The 24,752-nt window shown below is 39.2% G+C and overlaps 1 protein-coding gene across 1 annotated transcript in view; it reads right to left on the reverse strand.

The window, feature by feature from the left end:
• CNTN4 (contactin 4) overlaps positions 1 to 24,752 on the reverse strand; it is a 522,574-nt gene that overhangs the window by 234,646 nt on the left and 263,176 nt on the right. The window contains exon 4 of the mRNA XM_055079827.1: positions 12,603 to 12,698. Within this exon, the coding sequence (XP_054935802.1) occupies positions 12,603 to 12,698 (96 nt within the window). The remainder of the gene's footprint in view (positions 1 to 12,602; positions 12,699 to 24,752) is intronic.

The raw sequence follows: 24,752 nt of genomic DNA on the forward strand, positions 1-24,752 counted from the left end.
ACTAATTTTTGTTAGCTCCCTTTAAACCCCAGTTAGTATCAGAGTTAGGTCTCTCTTCACATGAGCATCTGTTTCACAGATTCCATGGTTTCTTGTGCTTGACAGAAGGCACAACAGAGATGCATCTTTTAATTTTATTGTATTTTCTTAAGACATCTCTTTCACATGCATTTCTGGTGTCTGTTTTGTTTTGCATCCTCAGGCAATAGCTGACACTTCCCCCCTTCCACCCCTCCCCTCTTTTAACACTGAATATTTTCTTAGGTCACCATGATGGAGTAGTTTTTTTTATTTAACTTTGTCTATTAATATTGCTTGTAATTCTATCCAGGTCTTAGCTTCACTAACCAAAAGTGGGTGTATCCCTTTATTCCTCCAAAAGTGTGGGGGGGCGGCTTCCAGAATCCCTATCTGAGGAACTCAGATGGAACTTTCTATTGCTTCAGTTTCCACCTTCAGAGTAAACTGGTATCACCCTTTTGCTATGTCCACACCGAATATGCCATGTTAGCCTCTTTCCCTATAAAGTATTAGCTAGAATTGTTAATTTCCTAGTAATTTTTTGGCAGGGAAAGATGGTATACAGCATGTATGTGTGTGTTGCTAAGTATGGTAGAACATTTCCTCTGGATTCCTTAGAAAAGTGTTTCCTGGGCTTCCCTGGTGGCGCAGTGGTTGAGAATCTGCCTGCTAATTCAGGGGACACGGGTTCGAGCCCTGGTCTGGGAGGATCCCACATGCCGCCGAGCAACTAGGCCCGTGAGCCACAACTACTGAGCCTGCGCGTCTGGAGCCTGTGCTCCGCGACAAGAGAGGCCGCGATAGTGAGAGGTCCGCGCACCGCGATGACGAGCGGCACCCGCTTGCCACAACTAGAGAAAGCCCTCGCACAGAAACGAAGACCCAACACAGCAAAAATAAATAAATTAATTAATAAACTCCTACCCCCAACATCTTCTTTAAAAAAAAAAAAAAAGAAAAGTGTTTCCTTTATAACAAGCAAACACCTAATTTTTAAAATAGGTGTCCAGATTTAATGTGTATTTCATAGAGAGATACAAAGTGGCTATTGCGGCTATTGCTGAAACCTTTTAAAGATATCCTCTCTAAGTCCGCCTGCCGATGCAGGGGATGCGGGTTCGTGCCCCGGTCCAGGAGGATCCCACGTGCCGCGGAGCGGCTGGGCCCTTGAGCCATGGCCGCTGAGCCTGCGCGTCCGGAGCCTGTGCTCCGCAACGGGAGAGGCCACAACAGTGAGAGACCTGCGTACCGCAAAAAACAAACAAACAAACAAAAAACCAGAAAGATATCCTGTCTCCCGTGTTGTCAATTTAGTTCTTTAGTTATTAGTCTTTACGCTAGCCTGAATGTTTGTGTCCCCCCCAGAATTCATATTTTGAAATCCTAAACCATAAAGGTGATGGTATTAGTAGGTGGGGCCTTTGGGAGGTGATTAAGTCATCAGGGAGCGCCCTCCTGAATGAGATTAGTGCTCCTGTAAAAGAGATCCCACAGAGCTGCCATGTTCCTTCCACCATGTGAGGACACAGTGAAAACGTGCTTGTAATAAACCAAGAAGAGAGCCCTGACCTGATCATGCTGGCACCCTGATCTCAGACGTCCAGCCTCCAGAACTGTGGAAATAAATGCCTGTTGTATATAAGCCACCTAGTCTGTGGTATTTTGTAGTAGCCTGAACGGACTAAGACTGTCAGATGGTCACTTCTCAACTTGACCTGTGCTACAACTACAGGTAATTGTTCAAGTAAATTTTTGATGGTTACCCTCTGTTTCTAGTCTGATTAGAACATTGCTTCTTTCTTTGTTTTTCATAGAAAGCTGGGTAATAATAAATCAGCCTTGGCTTCCAAGAACCCATTTTAAAACTGCCTTCCACTCTTAACTTATAACCTATCTCACGATGCTACTTAAAAAAATCTTTAGCAATTCCTAACTTCTTTCTGGAAAAACACCCAAATCATTACCACTACATCTGACCCTAGTTTCTGCCTGTATCCCAGCCTGACACTTATCCTACTCTCCCTGCTGCTCTGGAGGTCCCACCACCCTGCCCTTCTCTCCTGGCAGGCAACCTCCCAGACTTATGCACTGTTCCATCTGTAATACTATTCTTTCTTTCATCCTTCAAAATCTAAGCTCCAGAGCTACTTCTTCAGAGAAGCCTTCTCCCAGACTACATCACGTCCTTCTATTCTACATGATCAGATCATTCAACCCTATTCTTCTCCCACCTCACAACCAAAAGCACACGTCCCAGTGTGATTTTCTGATTACCCTCTTACTCCCCAGCAGGCCTGTAGGTCCCATGGTAAGAGGAACCACTCTGTTTTTGTTCACTCCTATATCTGCCATATCTAATAAACCCCTGACATCTGAGAGATTCTGCCAAAGTTCGATGCTTTCACTTTTAGAAAATAATCTATTCTCCTCAACCTCAATATCCTGATTTACTTACTCCACTGGGACCCAATCATAAATCTCATTCATCACAACAGTTGCACTGAAGTAACCTGGAACTGCACATTGAGAAGGAATGCTGGCTTGCAATATACTGAACAAATTCAAAAGGCAGCAACACTTACAGAGAAGGTGTAGGGATGTCTTTGTTATAGTTAGGTGTTGATTTCAGAGGTGTGTCATACCGGCCTCATTTTGCAGTAAGTGGGGACCACAAAGGGAAGAAATACATGATACTTAAATCAGCTACAATTTATTCTGAAAATCCCATTTATCTTCTCAAAAGGCAAACCTGAGTTTGCATGAAATGATAAGAACTGGGGCTTCAAACACCTATAAAACTGAAGTATTTTGGCATTTCCCAGGTGTTTCCTATTGTATGTGCTGGTTTGAGGGAAAAAGAAAGTGTACAAATTCCAAATTACTTCACAAAGTAGAGATTCTTTGTTTATTTCTGAGACGCTACATTAGCAACTGCAACTATCTTTCCAGCTGTGCCCACCATATGGATCTATGAATTCCTACGGAGTGTCGTTATAACACAACTGCTTCCCAGGGGTTAATTTTGACGGTGAGGATGGTGATAATGTGTTAACCTGTGACTAGTTGATGTGAGAAAAACAGGGTGTGTTGCAGTTAGAAATGGGAGGAGCTTTCTTGGCTCGATACGATATACGGCTGCCCACTGTTTCATCAGCAGCCAGGACCCACCTAAAATATCATGAACATTCTCCCAACCAGCCTCTGCACTAAAGATGTGACATTTCTTTTAGTTCATAATGTAGGCAGAGTTGGTCTCTCTGCAAAAGGATTACTACTTCATGTGAAAATTTGTGTTTATTCTATATGTCTCAAATGCCAAAATCGTTAGCGAAATATAGTTAACTCAGATAAGCATGATGCGTAGAAGAGTTTTTCATCCATACTGTTTGTCCTCGAACAAGCGACTGCATTAAGTCATTTCCTTTTAAATCAGAAGCTATAATCCTACCTTTAGACAAAATGCGACCACCTATTCCTTTGCCTATAAAAGTGAACTTTACTTGTCTAAATGCATAGTGTTGTCTGGTCTTTGATTTGACCAACTCCAAGTATTTTCTTCTTAAATGTCTGAAAACTAAACTGAATGAGTTAAAACATATATCAGAAAAATGGCCAACTTTTTTTTTCTTTTTAAAGATTTTTTTAAAAAGTTATTTATTTATTTTCGGCTGCTTTGGTTTTTGTTGCTGCACGCGGGCTTTCTCTAGTTGCGGCGAGTGGGGGCTGCTCTTCATTGCGGTGCATTGGCTTCTCATTGCGGTGGCTTCTCTTGTTGCAGAGCGTGCGGGCTTCAGTAGCTGTGGCACGTGGGCTCAGCAGTTGTGGCTCACAGGCTCTAGAGCGCAGCTCAGTAGTTGTGGTGCACGGGCTTAGCTGCTCTGCGGCATGTGGGATCTTCCCAGACCAGGGCTTGAACCCATGTCCACTGCATTGGCAGGTGGATTCTTAACCACTGCTCCACCAGGGAAGCCCGCCAACTTATTTGTGCCATCACACTCAGAGGATCAAGATCCCTGACAGTGGTGAATATTCCACTTTTGAGACTTCAATTTCTGATCTCCCAACCTGAGTCTATTTCCAAATTTCCAGGACTCAACCAGCATTTCCTCATTCTATGTACTGCACCATTATCCTGCTTAATTCAATGTAATATCATGATGTGCTGACCTGACAAAACACCGATTTGTTGCTGAAAATGTATCCAAAGGGCTGCTCGTTTCTTTTTCACCTGAAAAGATGAGATTCATATTTCCAGTGGGCATTAAAACAAGAATGCTTGCCATGTATCCTGCAGTGATTGTCCACTGGATTATTTATGAAATGCTTAGCCAGGTTCATGTTGTTGAAAGATCACTGTTGATCATTTGTTCTGCTCTGGCTGGTACATCCCTGGTAGCACTCTGAACTGGATATGTAATGTGTTTTTCACATCTCCAGACTCTTCAGCTCCCAACTAGCACCTGGGTTTCCACACAGCATCATCCCTCACTGCTTTCTGGGACAGGACAACTCCAAAAGGGAACTCTGCATGCAGCTGAGCTTTGTTGAATGATCACAGTTTGTAGATCATTTCGCTTTTATGGATCAAACCTCACTTTCCAAATGCCATTTCCTTTTGGTGCTAATGTGTCTGACCCTCACTCTGATGGATCAGTGGTCGTCCAGTTCTAAGGATCAAACCTGGAGATAATCACTTTGATTTTTTTTTTTAATGTTTGAAAAGAAAATAGAGATCTTCCCAGCTTGAATTTAAATCTACAAATATAGTGCCTATCATTAAATTAAGTACAGAGTAACTATCAGGAGAGAAGCTGGGTAATTAGGGCCACATCATTAATTTACTAAAATCCTTGGTTTCAGCCAAATAAAGAACATGGAAACATCTGCATAAAAGCAAAGAAGGAAAAAAGAAGAGATAGAAGAAAATTCTTGAAATGTTTTTCTGCTAATTTTTTTTTTCTAAACTAAATGATCCTCTTTAGGCTACTGAACACTAAGAAATTTAATTAACTGCTATTAAGTAGCTACGTCTATTTCTAAGTGCTATAGCCTGGGACTTGCTATGGATGCAAAAACAGCTTAAACATCTCTCTTACTAGAACTGAAAGGGGAATGAAGGTAGAAAGTATACAACTACCACTCCTGGGGAACTTTTCTTTGAAAACAGACCAGCAATTCTCTATACAGGTTAAGAAACTGGGGGCTCAGAATTATTCTATGACCAGGGAATGCTTGCCGTCTATACAAACTCATTTCTTCTACTCATAAGTATATAGTTGTTGACATCTAGGCATTCAAAAGTAACGTCATGAAACCTTCAGATTGTTTTAAAGAGCTGACAGGAAAATTCAAAGGCAAAAAGTATGTTGGTAGCATCACAGAACATGCTTAACCAATTCTGGAGATAACCCACATCAGAAATATTCATCTCAGTTCTTCTTGTCACATCTAGTGATGGAGAAGCTCACCATTCTTCTAGAAATATGGAGGCTGATTTCTCCCTTTTGCTTCCCTTGTTGATTCCTTCTTTGAGCTACATCACCTCATGGCTGAGAGAAATGGAGCCTGTATCTGGTGTGGTAAGGACAAAAAATCTTAGTGGCCTCTCCTCCCAAACATGAAACACTCCACCAGGCCATTTAGGTTAGACAATTTTATAACAAGTAGTCCCTGATCAATGTGGCTTTTTTTTTTTTTTTCTCAGTTGGTGAAAAAAGGGAGGTTTAATGAACGGAGAAAAGCATCATCTTCCAAACTGTTTCACATTACTCTACGCTAATTAAATCACTTGTGTGCTATAACCTCCGCTGGTTGGCAAAGTGGGAAAAGAAAAAAGGGAGGAACTGGCTCAATAACTTTCAGATAAAAGAATCCAGGTTTGTATTTTTCAAAGGAACATGGTAGAGTCAAGGAGCATCAAACAGGATTGCCTTAAGAATATTTAAAACAAGATTAAAAAAAAAACCACCTAGTACTATGGTGTTGATGAATCTCTCACTAACTAAATATTAACCTCTCCACTGAATTTCAATAGATGTGTATTCAAATGAATATATAATGTTTTGGGCTTAGAAGTGGAACTCAGAATGCATTTTCCATAGAAATAATATCATACAAGTTGGTTTACTGGAGTTTGATCCGTAATATTCTTGAAGACTAGAACAGTAGTATTGTTTCAATGCTGCTCCAACCAGCATTTTAAACATTATTTCCCGGGATCTCACATCCAGAAAACCTCTTCTCAATCACTGATCTCCAACAAGGTCACTCTTAACTTACTGAACACCTGTGGTTCTAAAATTTATTTGTAGGAGATAGGGCATCTCTCAGGTAAGTCACTTCTCAGGTGACATGAAATGGGCATCAAAGAGCAGCTATTTCAGTGGTGACCAAACATTAAGGACTCAGGATCCTAAGAACATAATTTATCACTTGTTATTTAAGTGTCTTAAAAACTGAGTCTATTTTTGGGCACCTTCCCTCACTCCACACACACACACACACACACACACACACACACACACACACAGAACGAGACGACTCAAGTGCAAGGTCGGCCCTTCATCCTGATGTGCACCTTCAACCATGTCCCCACTATAACCCGAAAAGTAGATTGGTACCACACTTAGAAAGGGACTCTTCTTATAGCTTTTCATGACAATTAAGTGACTGTTAATCTTATAACCATCTAAAAATTTCAAATTTTGCTTTTTTAAAATTGCCATACAAAATAAGCTGAGGATTATGTTCCCTGTTCTATTTAAAAACACTCCGCAATATTTTAAAACCCTTAGCTCCTCTGAGGCCCACTTAATGCTTTGCTTCTTCTAAGGAAATGAATGGAGCCCAGGCACACACTGTGCACACTAATGTAACATGCAAACATAAAGAATTACATGGAGCTTGGCCTCTGAGAAGATGATTGGCAGAGCTCATCTCAATTGTCATGCTGAGTCTTTAAGAGCAATATTCAAATGTTAGGAGAATGGCTAAATCAGCATTTTAATAAAGCCACAATGCCAGAGCATGTTGAGTTTATGTTAATAATAGATGCATATGCCAGATGAATGTCTTGAAAGATATATCTGAAAAATATTTGCCTACTTAAAATTTGTTAAATGAATGTAAATCAAGAGTCATAATATGTCTTCAAAGACAAGTGATTTTCTGATTTAATTTTAATTCCAAGCTTAGGCAAATGAAAAAATCAAACCAGGCCTAATTAATAAAATCAGGAATGTTTGGATGTTTGAATTTTGCAAACTGGTGCCACATTTATTACGTCTTTAATCCTTACAACACACTGGAGAGATTTAAAGGACAAAGATAAATTCCATTTGGCTGGTATAAGCTGTGTGAGGATTTGAGAGTTTGGTTGGGAACCAAGATACGGAGAAGGAGAGCCTGAAATCTCGGTGAGAGAAAGTAGAGGAATAAGTTGGAGGTGGAGGGACTGCTTCCTGAGGAAGGTGGTCAGTTGTCTAATCAACAGAGTGAGAAAATTAGAACCTAGCCAGGAAGATGTCAGTATCCAAAGGCGTCTGATATGGTAGGTGGGACCTGGTAACTAGACTACCTGGAGGTTGCAATACTCAGAATCCAAAGGATACTGTGTTATGGTTTGAGGTTTGGAGCTGGATTAAAATGGAATCTGCATGTACCTTTGGGTGAAACATGAAGGCAAAGAGCTAAACTGTTTGGACTGCAGTGGAATGGGTTGGTATTTGGAGCTAATATGGAGGCCCCTGAAAATCTAAAGTTATATAAAATTGGCAAGCAGTTTGGGGCAGTTTGGGGCAGGCATGGGAATAAGGCATGGAGAGGGGAATTAGGCACTCCCTGCCTTATTCATTATACATTCTTGACTAGCATGTAGATGTCTTGAAGATTATTCTGGGCATAAAGGATGCTCATTTTAGCATAGCAAGATTAGTTGTGGCCCAGTGACCTGTCAGCATAGTTTGGACTAATTAAGAAACTGGTGAGCCGGATTCTGAAGGTGACATCTTGATGCCGGAAGCTGAGTACGTGTGGGGAGATAGAAGAAGAATAGGGCTCAGAAAAGTTACATAACTGGCTCAAGTCAGTTAACAGCGAATGTGGGTGTCCTAGTTCCATGCTTTTACCTCTGTCCTACAGCAAAGACAAAATATCCAGCTGAAATAACCATGCTGTGGGAGGGCGTGATTGATTTTTTTAAGACTGTAATATTCATGATATGTCTAGATCAAATCAAATTTCTGGGCCCCTGGAGATGTTTGCAAATAGAAAGGTTTTGCTGGGACAAGACCTACTTGATTTTGTAGGGCAGACACATAAGTTTTCCACCCTGGCTACACATTCGAATCACCTGGAGTGCTTTTAAAACTATGAATGCTGTCAAAGGAACCAATCTCAAAAAAAATTCAGATTGAATTGATATGGGATGGCACCCAAAGAACTAATGCATACAGAGTACAAAAAAGTAGTTGTATGCTTGTCTCCTGACTATTAAAAAAATGGGGCACCTTCTACGCAAAGGTAACTCCTAGACCTGCCATTGATTAACGTGTGACCTCACTTAATCTCTTTGCTTTGACGTTCTTATCTATGAAACACATGTCCTTATTTCTTATAGGATTATCGTAAGGATCCAAAGATAATATAAGTTAAACTAAAGATTATAAACACCATAAGGAACTCTACAGATGCTGTTCTAAGGTCCCTGAGTCTGGTGCCGTGCAAATGGGATCTAAGTTTAACGGGGATGTGTTCGGCGTAAAAGCATCCAACGATGACAATTATAGCTAGTTTCTCTATAACTCATAACAACGAAAATAATCTCAGAATCAGAATCATGTGGCTTTCTTTTTTTATACTCTAGGAAGGCATACTTTCTCTAACAACGACGTAGTAAGAGCAGTCCAAATGGAAAATGCTACTTCTTCATGTGAATACCTGAGAAAAAGCCAGTCTTTTCTTAGTTGTTCACCTCTCTTAACAACAATGACAAAAATATAGGAAAGCCTGAAGTGATTATATTTTATTTTAAATTCTTTTAAATGCGAATTGGACATAATAAACGTTTAACACTTCTGCTTGGGTTTGATGTGGAAATTAAAGTACTCCACCTCAGCAGGGTGAACCTGGGCTGGTTTTGTAGAAGGTGATCGAAGTGGGTGGATCTTCAATGTGGTGCTGCCTCAATCTGTTCCAGTCAACTGGAACAACAGTTCTGGGGACACTGCCCTCGGTTTATGGAATCAGAATATCCGTGGGCAAAGGCCAGGCACCTGTGGCTCTAACATGCTGCCCTGGTGATGCTTCCGCTTCCCGCACACCTCTAGCCAGAGGTGCGGAGTGTGGGGGGAGCACAGGTGAAGCTCAGGGCTTTTCAAACTTTAATGTGCACATGAATCACTTGGAGATCCTGTGAAAATTTGAATTCTGATACAGTAGGCCCTGTGTGGCGCCCAACACTCTGCCTTTTTAACAATCTTCCAGGTGAGGCAGATACTTCAGGTCCAAGGCCCACATTTTGAGTAGCAAGGATCTGGGTGAAATATAAAAGGAAGGTGGAAACAAAAACATCCCTTGGTGAACAGTTCATGGGGATTTCACTGGTGAGTAAGCTGTCAGTTTTAGTAAGCTAGGAGGACGAATCTCAAAGGACCTCACTTCTGCTCCTATTGAATGAGTGGCTGAAGATCACCGGAGTTGATGGAAAGCACGGTGAAAATTCTAGATCTCAAAATACTCTGTTTCTAATCTAAAGAAGCATCATAGCCAACCACAGTCCCATCGTCCACAGTGATTTCTATTTTTTGGTGTCTGTGTTAAAGATTTTATAGTACAATCTATGCGACGACATCACATCTGAATTTGTACCTATTAACCAAGAAATGACAAAGACGCTATGCATGGTGACTGGTAGAGCACTGGAAATACGTGCTGACGGAAATGCTTTTCAAAGTAGATGAATTGCTGCTCATTTCTATGTTATCCTAAGAAGGTCTGACACTGCACAGCTTTTGAAATAGGACATGCAGCATCCCTTACAATGGATTTCACGCCATTACCCAGTATCCCACTGATACAATAAAAGGCTGACTCATTTCCTTTCCTCTTTATGATCTGTTACAATAGAAACTGGGATACCATATGCTGGGTTTAAAATGCTCAGTATGTCCAGCGGCTCTTGGCGATGCTACCAGCTTTAAGGTGATCGCAGCCTGGAGAAGCAATGAGAAGATCACTGCTGGACAGTTTGCATTGGAGGGTTTTGAGTAACTGGGGAGATTTCGTCAGATAATCATTGACTCCACTGCCCCAAACTGATGGATGTCTGTGATGGTCTCTTATTACCTTCAATACCCACCTTGTTTTCTCACAAATTTCCTTGCCTTGCCTGCCTTGCCTACAGTATTACTGAGCTCACAGTTTCTAATAGAGCCCATAATGAGAATATTTATTTCCTTGTCTTTCACCATCAGGACTGTCAGGAATGTCAGCACAACTCAAGGAACTGGATTTCAGAGCTGCTGACTGCTGCCAGCGGAGACAAGCAAATCTCAGCAGATGTCTACAGAAATGTTTAATATATTTGTGAGTGGGAAGGGGAAAGTATTCAGGTTCATTCATTGTGAAGCAGCACCACAGTGCTTCTTGTGTTTTGCCAAAGATCCCAAAGATATCATTATACCAGGGAGTAGTGGGGTATTTCTTTCTCAATATGCTGTAAGATTAATTTTCAGAGTTGCTGCCATGTTATGAAAGATTAATGCTGTGAAGGTAGCCTGCAGAAGAAATTAGCAAAATCTTCCTTTCTTATTTGATCAAATTTCATAATAAGAAGAGAACTGTTAATGTGAGTGAACATCACTTTAACCAAACAGATGTCCAGTTTATTGCTCTCCTCATGTAAAGGACAGGACTTCAATAATGCACATATAGTTTATAAATATGTTTAGTTTTTATTCAGCAATTATTATGTAACGATAGAACTAAAAGGGATCTGAGAGATTTCTTTTAATCTCTTCGTTTAGAGATAAGTAGAGATAGAGAATGTGAACATAGTAGCCCAATATCAAATAATTATTTGAAATAGAGCCAGGACCAGAATTCATGTCCTGGACTGCAAATTGAATGCTTCTGATACTAACTTGGCCAGAAAATTAAGTCCTAAAGAATAAACCCATTTCTCAGTAGACAAACTCCTGAAATCTAATCTGGATTCTCTGCCGGTCTCAAACACCAGAAACCCTAACAATTCCATACCCTCCATCCAGACTTGGAGGGGTGCCTGTCTCTTCCACGTGCTTATCTATTCACCAAGCTTGAAACGTAAGCCATGTAGCTGTTTTACTAATTGTTATTTCCTGCTAAAAACGTTAGCTGGGGCATTAGGTGAGAAGGAAAAGTTAAAACTTCTGAAGACAGGACAAAAACAAAATGGTGTTTTCAAATTCTCAGTTTAAAATATTTTCTTTTTCCATCACATGTAAAGCCAAATGGAAAATTAAGGTAATAACAAGGAGAGCAGGTATCAAATTAAATTTTAGCCAGAGCGACCACAAATGGAGTTAATCAATCTTGTCAGCACAAACTGTAGTGAAATCCTAATAAATATCACTAACTATTAAACCTCCAGACTACTGAACTCTGTACGTGCAGTCAGAGTCACCTTACAGTCATCATTAGTCCTTTCTGAAGACACTGCAAACTGCCTACACATCGTCTCTCCGCATTCTCCCTTATTATCAAAATTATGATTTTTTAGGGCCATCATGTATCTGTAGAAAATACTTCATTTTTGTGTCTCTTTTGCCACTGGAGTGATCAATGAAATGTACATAAAAGTCCTTGGGCAAAGCAAACCTTCCACAATACAAAAGCAACTCGAAATGAAGAGACTTCTGACATTTGCCCTGTCCTCTTCCCATTTCTACCTTTCTGCCCTGCACATTTGGTGCCTTAGCCATGTCCCATGTTTAGGACTTCAGAGAAGGATCAAAGAAAGGGCTTGGGTCCTGGAAGACGTCCCCCCAAAGTGGTGCCAGCTTTATACCACATACCTTTGGAAGTCTTGTGTGTGAGAACAACACAAACCCAAGTCCACTGAAGCCAGTGTTAGCTGGGTTTTCAGGGACTTGCAGTCAAATGCATTCCTAACTGATCTAGTCGTTATGAGTCCTTACAAAGTCAACTTGGATTCTGTGATCAAGGGACTTTGGTTCTGGGTCTGATCCCCTCCCAGACCAACAATGAGATGAAGTGAAGCAAGGCCATCTTTTAATACGACCAAGTTGGAAGAAGTGCTGGCGGTTTTACCTACGTGGCTTTACCAAGCAGCAGGATTCTGATTTTGATCGACTCAGGTATCTTTCCCCTTGAGCCAGGTAGACAGCAGGGGGATGGAACATTTGTACAATCTGATATTTTCCTATCCTAATTATGGGAGGCACTGACGATGCTTCCTCGACACAGAGGGACTTTGGAAATCTCTACAAATGACACTGTCCCCCTTGGTGATGCCAAGAGGGTGAACAATCAGCAAGAAAAATAGCAGCCAGTGACATGTGCACATTTCGGTGCAGAGTTACCTCCAGAGTGGGCTGGTGGGCCGCACAGCAGTACCATCCCCTGACCCTGGCGGACAGACACGGTGCTTCTCGTTCTTGTTTTAAAGTTTTCAAGATCTGTTGGGAGAAATAAAGGAAAAGGAGTTTAAAATTTAAAGTCCTAAGACATTATGGAAGACTAATACTACTTCAAAAGAGGAGAGTCTTCTGCTGAAAAATAGCCTTTGCAGCACCCAGAACAGGGAAATACAACTTTACCCTCTTCTTGCATGATATTGTCCCATCCTCCATGACTCTATATCTATACTGTAAGGTAGCCACTTGCCACATGTGCCTATTTAAGTTAAAAACAGTTAAAATCAAATCAAATGTATGAATTCAGTTCCTTAGTCACACTAGCTGCATCTTAAGTGCTGAAGAGCCACATGGAGCTACTGGTTTCCATACTGGACAGCAGAGAGAGGGAGAACATTTACATCAGTGCAGAAAGTTTTATTGGGTAGCGCATGTCTGGATGGAATAAGTGACCTCCCCGACTTCTATCTGTACTTAAGTATCATTATCAGGATGTAAATTCGTGTTTTTTGATAGTCAACTGTTTACTTCACAAACCGTTCCATTATATGCAATTATGTTTGTTACTCTATATGTACCTAGAATATGACTATCTCTGTCTACACACACACACACACACACACACACACACACACACACACGCTACATACAATGTGTAAACAGACACACATACACAATTGTTTTATCAAGTTCCTGTGTATTTTAAAATACTTATAAGGTACCGTCCAAGGTTCTGTTTGGAAGAAAGTTCCCCTTTCTCAAGGAGGTCAAATCTGGTTAGAAAGATAACACGTTACAAGCCCAAAGATCACAGGTGGAGTCAGTAAATACACAGTTGCCAATAAGAATGAGTTAGTAAAAGAAATATGTCTAATAAAGTGACAGACATATTATTCCTCAAAAAGATTTTTCTTTCATCCTTCCAAATGCAAATCCTCTCAGCAATGATTGTTTTAAGTGCCATTTCATTTTTTGTTGTCTGAAACATTTGACGTAATAACCTGTTACCAGATTTGACGATTATTCTAAGCCAAGTATGTTCTGTAGGGTTGCAAGCCCTGTAGCTGTGCACATCAGAGTTCAGTAACATTTATTGGCTTATTTCCTCCATTTTGGCCATTTTGGTAAATATTTTATGGTGATTATTTCAAGCGATCCTAACAACAATTATGAGTTAAGTACCATTAATATCCTCATTTTACAGACTAGAAAAGAGAGGCACTATAACATTTGTTAAAGGGTATAACATCAGGGAGTAATGGAGCTAGGAAATAAACCTGGACAGCATTGCTGCAGTTACAAAATGGAATGTTTCCACACTCAGGCTTGGTTTCACGGAGTGTTCACAGGGTTAAAAATAATTTATACACCGAGCTGATTTCCCTGTGCTATGCGGCTGCTTCCCACTAGCTATCTATTTTACATTTGGTAGTGTGTATAAGCTCCGTGCTTTGTGACCACCTAGAGGGGTGGGATAGGGAGGGTGGGAGGGAGATGCAAGAGGGAGGAGATATGGGGATATATGTATATGTATAGCTGATTCACTTTGCTATATAAAGCAGAAACTAACACACCATTGTAAAGCAATTATACTCCAATAAAGATGTTAAAGAAATAATTTATACACATACATGTCTTCATTACCAGCTTCTTCTAGAATTAGGCAAATTTGAAGCTAATATATTATTGCTTTTATCAATTAAGCATATACAAATTTGTTTGCCAGCTCAGGATACAGACATTATGAAAAGAAAGCTTCTGCCCTGTAGGGACTCAGGAGTTTGGTAGGCAGGACTGACAGGTAACACCTAATCATGGGAATCCAAAGACTGCTGAAGCTGAGGTGTGCAGGGCGACACCTTGAGGACCCACACGTACTTAGCGCAAAACAAAACATGACTACAATTTAAGTTTTGATGTAATAAAATTCCTTTTATTATATTTCTGATGTAATAAAATTCCTTTTATTCCATGAGTACCAGGTGAGGCTAGGACATGATTTTTTTCTTCTCTTTAAGGAGATGGTTTGAGAAGCCTTCGAAAATGATTAAACTAGAGATTTTAAAAACTTCATTATGGCATTAATACTGTAAACCATTATCCCTAAAAATGTTACTGAATCATTCTAAACTGTCGCTTCTGCATACAGGTTCTTAAAATAAGTCATCTAAGTTTTGGCACAGATATCTCATCCAATCTCCAGAGTTGCATGAAAAATTAAGAACTGATAGATGATAGAGATCAAGTCTTATCCAGGCAAAATCCACCTTGATTCTGACTAGAGAAAGAGCATTAGGAAATGGGAAAGAAAATGAGAAATATATGCAATGATTTTTTAACTTATCCTTATTGAGTTTTAAAAACTGCATTTCTGTTTATTTCCTTACAGTTGATGAGTCCCTGCAGTTCCACAGGATTTGGACAGTCAGAAAAATTGCATTAATCTGGTATTTGAGAAAATATTTCGATAAGATTCTTAGCAGTTAAGTGAAATAGATTCCAGATGGTAAACCCTACCTACATAGTGAATGGAAATATTGCATTTGGGCAGATCTGAGTTTGAAAATCATCTCTGCCATGTATTATGCAAGGTTTAATTTTCTCATAAATAACACGAGATGTAATTAAATGTAATTTATTTTGAAATAAGAATGATGGAAAAGATTAAATGAGGTAACATTTAAAAAGCACAAAGCCTTTCCTGCTATAAGTTTGGTGCTTACTATATGTTTGTTCTGTTCACTGAGGAATAATGTAATCCAGTGGCAAATCATACCCCTATTATTCCATTTAAGAAAGGGTTTTGAACAGTAAATGCACTCTAGAGAGAGGTAAAGAGGTTAGTCAAAGGCCACCATATTTATGCACATGTTTAAGAAAAGATTGCATGTCCATTACTGGTCTTTTCAGATGTAATTATCCATTCAGATCCTAATGGCTAGCTAGCAGCATGATAATTTTCCAAATTAAAGAACTATGTGTGTGTGAATGGGTATTTTTTTGAAACTTGGACATGGCCAGGCCTTTCCCATAAATATTCTCATATATATTATCTTATTTAGGGTCATTTTATCTCCAAAGACTTGGTACTAGGTAATAATCAGTAGCAACAGGCATTCCAAGTTAGAATACGTTATAGATAATATTATGTCATCATGACCGTAGCACGCATAGCAATATTGGATCTACTTGCAAAATGTATTGAGTTCATACCATGTGCTAACAAATTTTCACACAGATCTCATTTAATTCCATTATAGTTTTAATTCCCAATTTTCAGGTGATGTAACTGAAGTTCAGAACCTTCTTCACACACTGAGAAAGTGGCCAGAAGAATACAAACTCATCTGTCCCTCTCCAAACCCACCACTATCAGGTACCAGAATCTATCATTTCCCCACTGACTTAGTGAAGCCAGTGAAAAAGGGCATTCAAAGTAGTTACTTCACATCCTAGGGACCAAAAAAAAAACCAGTTTGTTTGAACGAACTTTATGCTCTTCAGTGAATATGTAAGAAAGACCACATTTCAATGCACAATGCAATGAGTCGGTACATTTGATTCCAAATCTTCTATTCCTTTGCTTCTCCTTGCGGGTGATCACTTGATGGGGGGATTTTAAACATCAGGTGCAAAGGATGGAGTCGAACAAGGAGAAAACAATCAGAAACCACCATATTAAAAAGCAGGATTGCTGCCTTGTTAGGGAGGCAGCTGAACAATGACACTTGGGTATTACTCCCTTTAGCTCTGGGCAGCTAGTTACTAAAGGTAGTTGGATAAATGATAGTTACTAAAGGTACTTGAATAAATGATGTACTCGTATGACAAGGAATTAATATCCATGTACTGTGGTTTCTCAAAATGTTTTTTGCAGCTTTGTATATGGTTCATTGAAAAGTGACTTGTAGACTTTTTAAAAAAATGAGTGACCATACATTTTGGTGTTGACTTCATTCATCAGCATTTTATATAAATTTTTCCCGAAATCATGGGCTAAAAAATGCACAGTTTTGTGGCAGATGTGTTTTCCTATCATGTTTTTCTGTGAAAACTGTCCTTTATTCTTCTGGAAAATATAATATTAGCACTTTATTCTTACATGAGGTTTTAAAAAATACACTATTATAGTACTTGGAATGTGGAGCTCATTGAGAGCTTAGAGGAAGTGCTTTAGCAGCTCAATTCCTTGAGGAGTAAAAGTGTACAAAGGTCTTAAAGCTGCAACATGAGATAAATAATAAAAGCCTTAATATATGAAAACATTTGGAATTCAGGCCACAGAGTAAATCAGAGAAGTGAGGGGGAAAAATCTCCAGATATTTACTGTCTGGAAAGTTATTAAATTTTTAGAGCTGGGGATGAGGTAGTCTATAAAAAATACCTGGATGGGTCGAAAGAAAACAAAATCGAGGGTCCAAGATATTTTTTGAGAAGTAATAACAGTAAATAAGAAAGAGTAACTTTTTTGGCCATCATTAAGGGACTGCCCATCACACTTATGAACAGGAAGAGTTAAAGCCATACACAGGGTGGAGCCAGAGAAGAAGAGCATAAGAAATTCAGCTTTAAAACGGCCAGGAGGGGGCTTCCCTGGTGGCGCAGTGGTTGCGCGTCCGCCTGCCGATGCAGGGGAACCGGGTTCGCGCCCCGGTCTGGGAGGATCCCACATGCCGCGGAGCGGCCAGCAGAGGGAGGCCCGCATACCACAAAAAAAAAAAAAAAAAAAAAAAAAACGGCCAGGAAAGGTTAATGAGATAGTAACATACATCATGCTTTGTCAAGAATCCACAGAGGGGCAGGAGAAGAGGAAGGAGGAAAAATGATACAGTAAATCATGCACGTAATGCACATATTTTTAATGCATGTATTATTTACTACAAGTTAAAAAAAGACCTATTCACTTTTTTCCTGACTTCGGTAGACCTGGATTCTATTAATTCTCACAGGGTGACTTTAGAACAAGAAATTGTCAGTGACAGTTGCTTTGTTACTGCTTCCTTCAATTTTGAAAGAAGCAATCAATAAAAAAATCAATATCAGCTTGGAAAAATGGTCAAGTGATATATTTGTTATGAACATAATTTCCGTAATGATGACTGCACTATTTATTTTAAAAAGAGGTATTTGGGGGCATAACTTTTAAATCCAGTTATCATGCAGCATATCTAAAATTATGTCTTGACTGCCATTTGCTCCTTGAGTGTGTACATATGTGGATTTGCATGGCTTCTTGGATTCTAGGGACTCAGAATGACAATAAGTCTAACTTTACAAAAACCTTATGGGTGGCAAAGTCACATTTTTGACATTCTTTCCACACAAGAAGGAAGAAACCATTAGGGAGACTGGTATGGCTGATGGGTTCTTCCTGTGAGAGTGTATACAGCAAGAGGAAGAATTACTTAATGGTTTAGCACACTGGCTCTGGAGTCAGAAGGACCTGAGCACAAACTCGGTACTCTCACTCTTTAGCTGTACGATGTGGGTGAGTACTCTCCTTGAACTTCAGTTTCTTCACTTCTAATATCAGGAAAATAATTCCTATCTCATACAGCTCTTTAGAGATTAAGATCATGGATACAAAGCACTTAACACAAGTAGTCTATAGATGCTAGCACTATGATTATCATTTCTGAGCACCACAGGAAAGTCTACAGAAAGTGACCCACTGGGGCAAAGCTAGTGATTCCAAACTTCCACCAGATAAAGTAACAGTAGTCAGGTCAATCCCACCGTGGCAAAATAAGCTGATAAGACTTAAAACACCTCTTCTTTTGCTGGTCTTAACTGTGTTTTCAAGTCTAGACTGGTGCTAAAGTAAGCCAGATACCTTATCCTTTGCAGTGCATGGAGTGTACTCTTCACGTGACTTCAAATTAACATACACTCACATATACTGAATTCAGATAATTTTCCTTAAGAAATTCCTATGATGGTAAATTCTGAGCAGGTATTACTTTTAAATGTCAAGGTGGGAAATATCATTTTCATAAAACAGTAAAAACTGATGTTTGTGTATCTTTATAAAGGATACAAAATATTGTTATTTTAAAAGAGAAATAAAAGATGAAACGTATTATTTACTGATTATATAAATTTACTTGTTGCACTTAAAATTTGAGGAGTTTACACTGCATGCCAGATGAAAATAGAATGGATATAAATGGAACTGGAAAAAATATATATATATACATTATATGTTTGTCAGTATCTTGCTTTTCCTATGTCATTAATTTTTCCATTTGTTTAGCCAACCTTCAGCAAATACTTTTTGAGTTCCTCTTTTCCTCCAAGTATTGGTGTCAGCCATTTTATCTCTCCAACAACTAAGTAAAACAAAACAATCAAAAACCTATGGATATGCTCAATATCTGACATTAAATATCCCAATTTGTTGGCAGTTTAAAAGGGACCAAAATCTGATTCTAGGTAGCGGTTTGACTTTGAAAAGAAAAGCCAATCTCTTTCCTGGAGACTTTTGTATAGATAACAAAGGACCTTATCAGTATTCCTAAATTAATGTACACACACTTTACAAATGACTCAGTTATAGAAATTGTTTATGACTTTCTTCTTTCATAGCCTAATGCTACTGCTATCGACATTCCTATGAAAATCCTTAGAGCACTTGTTTCAAAGTGAAAAAGGAAGAACTCATGAGAGCTCTCCCAGGTGCTGATTCTGACCCTCACAATGTTTTCCCTCTGTCTGAATTTTTCCTCAACCTCTTTAGTCATATCAGATGAAAGTCTATAATTTAGGGATTACTTTGGACTTATAGAAATGCCATTTTAAACCCATATATGGCTGCAAATGCATTACCTTGCCATGAGTCACTTACAGTGAAGAATTAATTAATTCAAAGACATTGTTTCCTCTTAAATAAATAAAGCAGTATGGATTCTTTGAATGTGAGTTTTGATTAACCAAAAAAGAAACAAAGAAAATATAATCTATGGAGTATTAAGAAAGACAATGTAGGGCTGAGAAAGCTCAAGAAAGGAATAATGACTTAAAAATACTCTTAAATTGGATTTTCTTCACAGGTGTTTCTTACTGAAAGAGTTATGTACCAACAAAACTATCTATAAACAATACTAGTTTCTCACTCAAAATTCTTTACCTTATTTTTTTTGTAGAAGAGCTGAAAAGGAAAAAGAAAGAATATATATAGGATGAGAAAGGTGTGTGCAGATTGCCAAAGACAAATTTGCCTGGGGTCAGCAATTCTGCATTTAGCAAGAGGTTACTCTCCTCTTTATCTTCCTGAACCACATTACTACATCACTTTTTCTGTCCAGTAAAAAAACCTAGGCAAGACCTGAAAATAGCATAATGAATGTTACCTGTTAAGGAGGCTTCTGTGGGCTGATTTGGAAATTTAATCACTTTTGTAAATATTAACTCTTTGGGAGAAATGTAAGGCCAGTTTCAAGTAACTTACGTAAAGAACACAGTTTCTCACTTTCCACGCATTCATTCATTAAATCCTCACAACAACTCTGTGAGGTAAGTATTATTACTGATTCCACTTCATAGAAAGAAAAAAAAATCCATATCCAAGATCACAGTCCTAGTACAAGGAGGAGTGTGGATTAGACCCCAGCTCTTCTTTGACCCACAAGTCCATGTATTTAGCCTCTATTCTATACTGAATTAAATACTAGGAATGAAACAACACATGTTGATATTCTGGTTGACTATTTGAGACTCATATTTTTTTACCCCTCTGCTATTATTTTCTTGACTTTACAAGAAAATAAAGGTTGCTTTGCTGCCCTTTTCCCTGTAAGTGTACGACTTTCCTGATAGCTATTTTTATTTCTGATTTCAGATTTTTTTCTTTCCTCATTGCTTTGACATACTCTATTTTACCTAGACCTTCATGCTATTTCAGAAGCCAAAGAACAACCCAGTTTCAGATGTTTGAGTTTCCCTGCGTGTTCCATAAAAGTGTGCACCTACCAGACTCATGAGGTTACTGTGATTAGTACAATCTGGCATCATAAATACTGTTGTTCTGCTTTGGAGACAGATGTCCTAAAACACAAGCTATTATTACCAGCATTTTTCTCTACAGGAGCACATCTCCTTTTTCATATCATCCTGACTCAGGAGTGTTAATGGTTAGGCATCTGCATTCTCTATCTTTGGTTTCATACTTACACAACACAAAGAGAAACAAAAGTTTCAGAAAACCATTTGGCCTAGAAAATTTTAGAACAAAATACGGACTCTTCGCTGAGCTCTACAAGAGCCCTTAGGGATCTGATCCTTGCCCAGGTCCCCAGTCCCATCTCCTGTTAGGTTCCCCCTTACTTATTTATACTGTAACAACCACGTTTTGCTTTCTGTTCTTCAAACACCTTAAGGCTAATCCTGTTTCAGGACTTTTGAACTTGCTGTTCTCTTTGCTTGGAATGCTCTTTACCCATCTTTTAGCTTATCACGCTCATTCTTCGGGATTCAATTCAAATGTCACCTCCTCAGAGTAGCCTTCGCTGAGTTTTTAATCTGAAGTAGCCCACCACGCAGCTCCGGTTACTCTCTTATCACATCACCTCTTTAGTATGTCTTTCATAGCGATCATCACCAACATCTGCGATTACTTTGTTCATTTACATGATATTTGGTTTACTGTTCCTTCCCCCGGCCCCACCCCAAAATGAAGGCTCAATAGAGGCAGGAATCTTTTCAGTCTTTATCAGGCTATATATAGCACAGTGCCCCAAACATGTCTAATACATATGATGTGCTTAGTTACTATCTGCTTAGCACTGTTCCCTTTCCTGCTTCACACACTGAGGTGGTGGTCAGGAGACTTGCTGGAGTAGGGTGAACCTTCTTGTAATATTTGTCCATATGACACACTGTCTTCCAGCATCTTGGCTACGATGGACCTTTGTGTGCTCAATGACCAGGGATGCTCTAAAAGATAACTGTACGAAAAGGTCTTTAATCAACTGCACCGAGCCACCTATGATGCCTTAAAATGAAATTTAAAATGAAAGCTTAGAGGCACACTAAGATTGGAATGCAAGCAGCATATGAGAAAAATGCATTGCTTGGCAAAAGAAACATTCTCTCACCCACTGACACCTGCCCCAGGGAACACTTGAGAGGAGGAAAACATGAAAGGACATCATGCAAATTGCACAGGCTTGCTGCTCTTTGTAATCAGGGCTGTTATCAGCTAGTCAGGGATATACCCTATAATTATCTGTTCTTCACCTAGTGTGAGAGTTCTACAACTTGATAGACTTATGATCATTACAGTTTTGATGGAAAGAAATGTGAATCTTCACTCTGAACTTTTACTTCATAGGCTTTTTTCTCCCCTCTGAAAATTAAAATTAGAAAGTTGTAATTCATTGTCCAAGTCTTCCTAAGAAACGGGCAACCCTAGTGGGCAAGTCAGATATATTCAAGTAACATTAGAATTAATATTCTCTGAAGAAATGCTGAAAAGGCACTGCATCAAGAGGACATCGTAAAGCTGCTAATCTACAGGAAAAACTTTGGGGATGTATTACTGGATGGAGATATATGGGCCACAGATCATGATAAAAACCCAGAGACCACAACTCAACCAGCCAAACGATTGGTCATGAAAAACCTTGCTTTAAAGTGAAGGGAAATTGCTTCATCTCTGACTTTTTCAGTCGATTTCTTTTCTTTTGATAAGCTTTCAGCGGTACAAGCCTGAGTTAATGAGATGGCTACCGAATTTGCTTCACACTTAATGGCAGTGGATACAATCTCTGAAGGAAGAGGGGCAATTTCTCACTCCTTGATCATAAATAAAATTAGGTAGATGTTCATATAGTTAAACTGGCTCTTAATTCTATCCAAAAAAGTAGGCATTTTCCCCAAGCAGCTTGGGAGGAAATTACTCTGATGGTTAACTTTAAAGGGAGAGGCAAACTTTACTAGTATTTCCTGACACCAATGCTCTGCAGAAGTTTTGCTTTAAAAGCGAGTAGAAGACTCCTCACTATGTACTCAGTTTTGGATTTCTGAACTAATAAAATAGGGATTGGTGACTCATAACGAAAAATGCCAGTCATGCTTAAATTCATTGCTCCTAAGAAATTGGACATGTTCTGCCACACAGCTATTTGGGGGAAATCAAAGCTTTTGAAAGTAACAGGTTTGTTTAACCACTGGCTCATAGAGGGCTATTTCTCTTCTCTTTTCCTTCCCCTTCTCTGAGTATAAAACATTTCTTGGGACACTGGATGCTGAATTAGCTGTATAATGGTTAAAATTTTTTAAGGGCATAAAAAATGCTGTATATGGATGAAATTCCCAGATGAAGAGCAGCTGTTATTTATGTTGAATTTAAGTTGCTTCGGCAACTCCAACCATATATTTTTATCTCATTTAATTACAGTTTTGAAAATAAAACCGTCATCAAATATACATGCAAGCCATGTGTTTATTCATCATCTATTTAGACTTTGCTATGGGGGCTGTTTTACCGTTCCATTCACAGAGAGAAATCAGAGATAAGGCTGCACTGTGGCAAAACTGCCAGTTTTTGGAAATATCATCACTCAAGCACCTTGCTTTTCAATACACCCTAAGAACCAATACAGATTCATTCAATACCTATAATAGGCCTCCAATGAGCATCTATTATATGCCAGCCACTGTTTTAGGCACTGGGGTTACATCACTGAAAAATAAAACAAAACAGATCTCTCCCCTTAAAGAAGGTAAAGTGGGTGAAAGGACCATAAACAAAATAAATAAATCATGCATAGCATCTTTGAGGGTGATAAGTGCTATAAAAAATAGGGAAACAGGATTGGGAACTGGCATAAAAACTATAAAAGAGGAAGATAATATAAAAGTAGGATCTTGCTACTTTCCATCCCACTTCCAAATGTGGAGAAATAAATCACTCTCTCTCTGCCGACTCAGCTCCTGGCCCCCACGGAGGCTGCAGAGAAGGGCAAAAAGTAGTGTCTAGCAACACAGCTGTCCTGATTTAGTTTTGTACTTTCTTATTTATAACTGAAGTTGAAGTCTCCTTAGTTCAGGTAACACCTGAGGAAACTAATAAATAAGTATTTTCATCTTCCATCTAAAAGTTTCAAAGAGTGCTAACTTCTTGGTAACTCAGGAAGTGGGAGAAACAACTGAGCAGGCATACTAAAATATACACTGATTTCCTAAGGGAAGACAATTACCAAACCAGTATCGTGATAACTTATGCTCTGCTTTAGACAAAGTTACTGTTTTCTGCCTCAGAAATCCTACAAAGCTAGAGAATTTCAGAGGTGGGAAGATCTTACTGTCTGTCTCAGTCTGTTCGGGTTGCTATAACAAATATGCCATAGATGGGGTGTCTTATACAACAGACAGTTATTTCTCACAGTTCTTAAGACTGAGAAGTCCAAGATGAAAGTGCTGGCAGACGTGGCGTCTAGTGAGGAACTGCTTACAGGTTTGCAGATGGCCGTCTTTTCACTGTATCCTCACATGGTAGAAAGCGAAGAGAGAGGAAACTCTTCGTGTCTCTTCTCATAATAGAACTGACCCATTCAAGAGGGCTCCACCCTCATGACCTAATTACCTCCCAAAGGCTCCACCTCTTTATAACAGCACTTTGCCAGGGGGTGACGGTTAGAATTTCAACATATGAATTTGGAGGGAGACGCAAACATTCAGTCCATAACAGCATCATTTCTTCAATCTGAACTCCCTCCCTTGCCCCCCTCCCTTCTTTCCTTCTCTCCATCAATGTAATTTATGGTACCATGTGTGGTGGATGCTGTGGAGAATATTATGGTAAGTTGAACATGATGCCTGACCTCAAGACGTTTCCAATTTTGATTAGATAGGCACATAAAGAACTCTACTGCAAGGTACAAAGGAAGTAGTCAGTGCTATACAGCTGTAGAGAGAAAGTGCTATGCGAGTTGATAAGAAGTACTTTTTGCTGGGGTGATTCATCCAGTATATGGATCTTGGATCTGGGTTTTAATTTAATTTAATTTAAGTCAGTACCCAGGACCTGTTTCCTCTCCATCTCTATCTCAGCCCTGCTCATTCCTCTCACTTTCTCTCCTACAGATCAAAGCTCAC

This window comes from Physeter macrocephalus, chromosome 18, assembly GCF_002837175.3.
Source record: "Physeter macrocephalus isolate SW-GA chromosome 18, ASM283717v5, whole genome shotgun sequence".
Taxonomy (NCBI): Eukaryota; Metazoa; Chordata; class Mammalia; order Artiodactyla; family Physeteridae; genus Physeter; species Physeter macrocephalus.